The sequence below is a fragment of the Lycium ferocissimum genome, chromosome 3 (genome assembly GCF_029784015.1).
Source record: "Lycium ferocissimum isolate CSIRO_LF1 chromosome 3, AGI_CSIRO_Lferr_CH_V1, whole genome shotgun sequence".
Classification (NCBI taxonomy): Eukaryota; Viridiplantae; Streptophyta; class Magnoliopsida; order Solanales; family Solanaceae; genus Lycium; species Lycium ferocissimum.
Window position 1 is genome coordinate 70,510,186 of NC_081344.1, and position 6,538 is coordinate 70,516,723.

General features: G+C 34.9%; 1 protein-coding gene across 1 annotated transcript; it reads right to left on the bottom strand.

Moving 5' to 3' along the window:
• Nucleotides 1-3,473: 3,473 nt before the first annotated feature.
• LOC132051243 (monothiol glutaredoxin-S1-like) lies at nt 3,474-4,019 on the bottom strand. Its single transcript, XM_059442487.1, has one exon. It carries the CDS (start codon nt 3,798-3,800, stop codon nt 3,489-3,491), a length of 312 nt encoding a protein of 103 aa, XP_059298470.1. The 5' UTR covers nt 3,801-4,019; the 3' UTR covers nt 3,474-3,488.
• Between the last annotated feature and the right edge of the window lie 2,519 nt (nt 4,020-6,538).

Below are 6,538 nucleotides of genomic sequence, written 5' to 3' on the forward strand. Positions count from 1 at the left end.
AGTGGGGTAAAAGCCGGAGGTTCCGGCCCGATACCCCGTAGCGCCGCACAAAGGGGGATTAAATGGGGCAAAGTCCCGTGCGAATCTGGCCGCAAGCTAATACCCGTAAAAGTTGAAATTTCACGAGGGCAACCCGGAAAAGACATCGGGATCCTCACAAAAGGCGTCTTTTTTAGGGCCCCGCGTACGCGTGCACCCCGGCCTTGCCCCACGACCGAACATGTCATGACATACTGGGGGGAGACGATACATAGTTTGAAGCCGCTGGAGCGTCGAATGGTGACCCGCACTTGCCTTACATTGAATCGTCTTTACTAACGAGCCATCAATTGGTAAGAGACGATTCCCTCAGGGGAATGTAAAGGCAAGTGCAAGGTCGCGGGTTCGATCCCAACCGCTGCAGCGTATATCGAACTGGCTAAGCACCCTCTTGCGTACAATATCTGAGTATGTCACATGTTCAGCGGTACAAGTGCCCGTGTCCGCAAGCGTACATGCCGGGTCTTCACACTCTTACTTCAAAAGTTCGTTATATATTTGTACCCCCACTACAATTGAAAAAGTATTGTATATTGTTGTACACAAATTAATTTCGGATATAAACACTTTATACATATATACATTCTTATACAATGTTGATACATTGTTCACCTTATTTTGAAAGTCATGAGCATTGTGAAAAAGTGGCTATAATGGGTGTACTTTAAAATATGATTACGAAATGTAATTCTGTATGTTAGATTGTATATTATTGAAATTTCTGGAGGGTACATAGGAAAAAAACAAACAAAGCGAGAAAAAAAAAGGGTTATAGCGAAAGAAAGAAAGAAAGAGAGAGAGAGAGAGAGAGAGAGAGAGTGCTTGTGTGTGAAATATATAAGCAAACAATCTCAAAGAATGAACTCTCTACATAGAGAAGGAAAGAAAACTCCAAAACACACACACTCACTCGTGTTCTATCTCATAATCCACACAAATAAATTGATGTCAGATCGAAATAACATCGTGTCACGGAGCTAACAACTCTAAAACCTTAAACACGATAAATCAAAACAAAAAGGGTATACTAAAAGTTTAAGGTCATTTTTGTGTATACTATATACGGGATCTAGTTCTTTGATAAGTTTTGTATCAAGTAAATTCTTTTGCCTCTTTTCCTTTTTTTTTTTTTTTTTTTTTTTTTTTTAATTCTTTAGTTGAAGAAAAAAGCAAATTCGAATAAAAATGGAGTTGTATGGTTGGTCACAAATCCGATCACAGCTTGAATGGTTCGTCGGACCTAAAGGTAAGTTTTCATATAGAGAAAATTAGTACTATTTCACAAAAATGGCGCAGAAATTTAAAATATGCAATCTTTTTTTCTATATATATATATATATATGGGAAATTAAAAATGCTCAGCGGTGGACATGAGGAATTTTTGTGAACCAATAGTGGTAAATTTCTATAAATGGGGAATTAAAGATGCTCGGGGGATGGAAATGAGGGATTTTTTTTTTTTTTTACCAATAGTGGTATTTTATGATGAATGGAAAATTAAAGAAAAGATGCTCGGGATGGAAACGAGGTTTTTTTTAACAACTTACCCCATATAAAAGGCGAGATTGATTGTTATAATCCTGATTATAATTCGGGATATCCTCGTTTTGAACCAAACGACCCAGTCGGTATCAGAATCCTAGTGGTAAAATTGTAAAAAGACATTTATTAATTCTTTCTCAGGGAAATTAAAGATGCACAGATTGGAATGAGGGATTTGTTTTTGGAACCAATAGTGGTATTTTTTCATAAATTGAAAATTAAAGATGCTCGGGGATGGAAAATACCACTACTGGTTAAAAATAATTAAAGTGAATATATGGTACTGTACTAAGTTTTTTTCCTTTTATGTTACTTATAGTTGGGTGATATATTCGCAAAGGCTTAGAGTGGAACTCGGGTGGAATTCCCTTCAGTGCCGGCTCAAGGGCCAAGCAACTGAAGCAAGGGCTTGAGGGCCCAAAATTTTTAGGGCCCCATTTTAATATTAATAATAGGATATTTCTATAGTAATTTCCTTCAAAAAAAAAAATGTAAATATTATGATAAAAGAGTATAAGATCTTCGTAAGAAAAGATAAGAGAATTATTTTTCAGTGTGTTTGATGGTGACTAATAGCTAATTTATATCTTAATATTAATATTTTTTTCTCAAAATAAAACTTATATTTTAATATTAATATTTTTTCTCAAAAAAAAAAAAAAAAAACTTAGTATAATTTATCTTCTCTTTTCTTTCTCTTAAAAATTAGAGATGAAGGACATTGAATAAATTAAAATTATTTTTTCTTTCATTCTTTCTGAAGTTCTCAAGCATGACAACAAACAAATTGAAATACTAAAATTTATTCTAATATCAAGTTTTAAACTTCTCGAATCAAGTTCAGTTGTTCTAATTTTCTTTTTAAAAAAAATGAAATGTGCTTTTTTAATATATGTCATAGTAGTACATTAATTTTTTCTTATTTATCAGATCCACATATGTCAACTATAAAGCATGAAATAAATTACTTAATATGAATTTCTTTGTAAAGGTTAAGGCCTCTTAATAAAGTTCGGCTTTAGGCCTCCAATGCAGGGGCGGATGCAGGTAGTGGCTAGGGGGTTCAGCCGAACCCCCTTCGGCGAAATATTACCTTGTAATTACAATGTTAAAACTATTTTTTATGTATATATAGTACATATTGAACCCCCTTGACTTCTTCATTTGTTAACTAATTTATATTTTTGAACCCCCTTAGTGTGGATTCTGGCTCCGCCACTGCTCCAATGTTCTTGAGCCGCCCCCTGATTCCCTTGTAACAAGTTTGGCATGTTAATATCTATACTTCAACTTGAGGGGAAGTGTTACAAAATGTACATAAACGCATCTTGATATAGCATGCACAGCACATTAATCATAAGTAAAGATATTTTGTTTCCTTAGATAGATTTACTCGTATATCTACAAATAACTCACACTTTTGGAATAATACAATATGGATAATATTGCTCGATTGAGCCTGTATTTTACGAGCTTGTTAGATAAAAGTTGCTTAATGACTACATTAAGAGCACTTTTATGTAACAAAACAAAGTAATCATTGAGTTTGTTAGGTAAAAGTTGCTCAATGACTACATTAAGCAGTAATGGTCATTTTATTGGATATACATGTCAAGACTATCTCCATGCATGATTGCCCTCAGGCTTTTGTCTAGTTGTAAGAACTCAATGCGTGATGTTTGTTAGGCGAACATCATGGATTTGGGTTTTGCTTGCTAAAGCCTGGTACTTAAGTGGAGAAGGGAAAAGAGGCTGCCCATTATCCACCGGTTCTGAACCGTGCGCCATTGGCTCTCAGATTCTTCGCTTATTCTTTTTTTTTTTTTTTTTAAAAGACTATCTCTATGACCGTAGATTTGCAGAATATATGAGTTAATTCCTCGGATGGTCACTTACGTCAGAGAAAACTATAACCAAATGGCTTTTGCTTCCTTTAGCATTGGGACAAGCTTTCCCTTGAGATGGAGACTCATAATCTCATTGGCACCACCAACTAATTCTTGTCCTATGAACACTGCTGGAGTAGTTGGCTTTTTCCCTGAATATTCCATCAATGCCCTCTCCAATTGTTGCCCATTTGGAATTTCATCCAATTCATACACTGTTGGATTAGCACCAAAACTACTAATTAGAGTCTTTATTGAGTGGCACATGCCACAATTGCTCCTACTGAAGATCACCACTGGCTTCTCAGCTGCCATCTTGTTTATAGACTCCATCTTATAGACTTTGGAATAGAGCTATGAGCTTTAAATATAGTCAAACTTTTCTATAACGATATTGTTCGTTCGGATTTTTTTTGGCTATTATAGAGAAATGTTGTTATAGAGAATGTCAAGAACGTAGAGGATTTAGGGTGGGAAGTTGGTCAAAACTAGTATGGATTGTACATGAACAGTAGTTGGAGTCGGCGGCTCATATAGTATAATATAACATGAGAAATCAGTTCCCAAAAAACGTTATAATTGTCACGGAGAATGATTGTTATAGAGATATCTGATTGTACTTCGGATAATGCTTGATTGAAAAGAGTTTGTAATTATAACTTTGTTGAAGATGAAGGGTATGATTGAAATATAATTTTGTTGATCAGGTGAGTTAAGTTGTTGAGTTGAGGAACTTGTTCGCACTATGGAGCTTTATATACATAATAGCCTAGGAAAACAAGGCGAGGGGATTTGGGGTTGGGGGAGTGTTGGGGGGTGGGGGGTGGGCGTTGAAAAGAAAGAATTTTTTGAAATATATTTGCAAAATATTCCTGAATTAGCTTTTTGAGTTTTGATCCATGACTATTTCATGATTTCACTAAAAGTGAATTACTAGTTGCAATAATAGTAAGCAAATGTGCTAATACTGTTTGTTTAGGTAGCCATTTGAGGTTATTGAAGAGACTCAATGGCGTTTGAATTGTCCCAAAACATGTAATCCTTGTTAAGAAAAAGGTATGGGGGTTTTATATTCAGATATAAGCCATTAAACTATCTGAAATGGCTCATCCATGCCACACGATAATAATTGAGTCTATTTATTCCACTGTCATGAGTAAAATGGCTCATGCATGCCACTTACCGTTAACAACTCAAATGGCTTGTTTTAAAATACTAGGAAAAACAAAAATAATGTACCCGTTTGACATACGACCTCCAATTAAATGGTCCATATCATTTAGCGGTCCCACCAAATTAAAAGCCATCTCAATTAAATTAACCCGACCAGTCCCTTTTAACCCAATTTTCGTGCTCTCAAAGCTTCCATTTTTCTCTTCTCCAAATCCATATTGGTTTGCACTTACAACCTCATTATTCTTTAATATATTTTGTGTAAAGGGGAAAATTTCACCCGGTGTTATCTTTGGTTGGTTCAAACTTGTTATTTTCATATCTTTGGTGATGATGTTGCACCTAAAGCCTAAAGGTGTGACCTGTGGTCAAGGAAGTAGGTGCGAATTTTGGAGTTCACGGTTCAATTTCTAATCGAGAAAAAATAAAAGGCGATTTATTTCTATTGTCTAAGTATTAGTGGACAGAATTAACTGGTATAACTGTGCCGATGAATATAACGAGCATCAATAAGATAGTCATGGACACTGCCGTTATAAAACAAAATGTTGATCGTGTTATGATATATAGACCAACGTGGAAGCATCAAGTGAGATGGAGAAAGATGTCTGATGTTATCCAATACAAGATATTGCTGTCCACTTCAACCCAAAGTTTTGCAAACCTTATACGTATCAAATAATTACATCAAACTAATAGATAAATTACGTGTTTGAACATATATTTATCATTTATTTACAATTAACTAATATATAATTTTTTAACTTTATTAAATCACTCATATAATTAAAAAAAAAAATTGGGTCCCATTCAGTGTCCGGTATCCTCATTCGAGCTCGACTATATACGGATTCCCGTTGCGTAGGGCCCATTCGGGGGGAAGCGCTCCCTACCAAATTTTTTCATACCCAAGGCTCAAATCCGAGACCTTTGGTTAAGGGAGGAGCAGCCCCATCCGCTGCCCCACATCCTTTGGTTGTACTCATATAATAAATTGATTTAGCTTGATGTAAACCCCCAATACGAGTAAGTATTTATCATAACCCTGTTAGTGAAAATTGTCTTTCATGAATAAATTGCTCATGGCGGGTCCATGGTCACTCCATTTATGAGAATCCCTCAACAAACTCCAAATTAGCACCAATTAGTTATACTAATAATGATCTTTTTAAGGAATTAATTTCTAAGCATTGATTGTGTGATTTTTTTGTTGTAAATTATGTAACTTTCCATAATCAGTAGAGCATGTTACCTAGAAAAGAAAGCATACAATATATTACAACTGCTAAAATTATAATGATAGTGTGAATATGTTTTGTATTATTAGTGCATAAGATGAATCCTATTTCTAATGGAAATGTCCGTACAAAAAAAATAATCCTTTTTCTAACACGTTGCATGGAGAGAAAGCAGCTCCTAGAGACATTACCCATTAATCAAATCAAAATCATAGGAGAATTAGCATCCATTATCTTCATTAAATATTATATTTTTCTTATCATCATGTAGTTCTTTTTTGGCTAAAAGATGCTTACTTAGGCGTTTGCTAATTTAGGTCGGTTAATTTTGTCGAGGAAAAGTATTGATTGTAAAGGAGTCATACTTTGCGGTGCCTCAAATATTCCAATTAATTAAGCAGATAATCTTGACTCTACTAGAAAGATTAGGATTCTTTACCTCTTTGGAAACTGGATTTGACTTATATATATGAGTCAGTTAGGTTCGCGGATTAAATTATTTGGACTTATAGTTCCGGTATTATAATCTTTGACTAATTTCCCCACCTTGGAACAAAAATAACAACATCTAGGTGATAATATCTTGAAAGGTAAGTCTGAAAAAGGTAGGATGTCGTGCAGTATCTACTCTATATTTACGGATAGAGAGGTTGTTTCAGA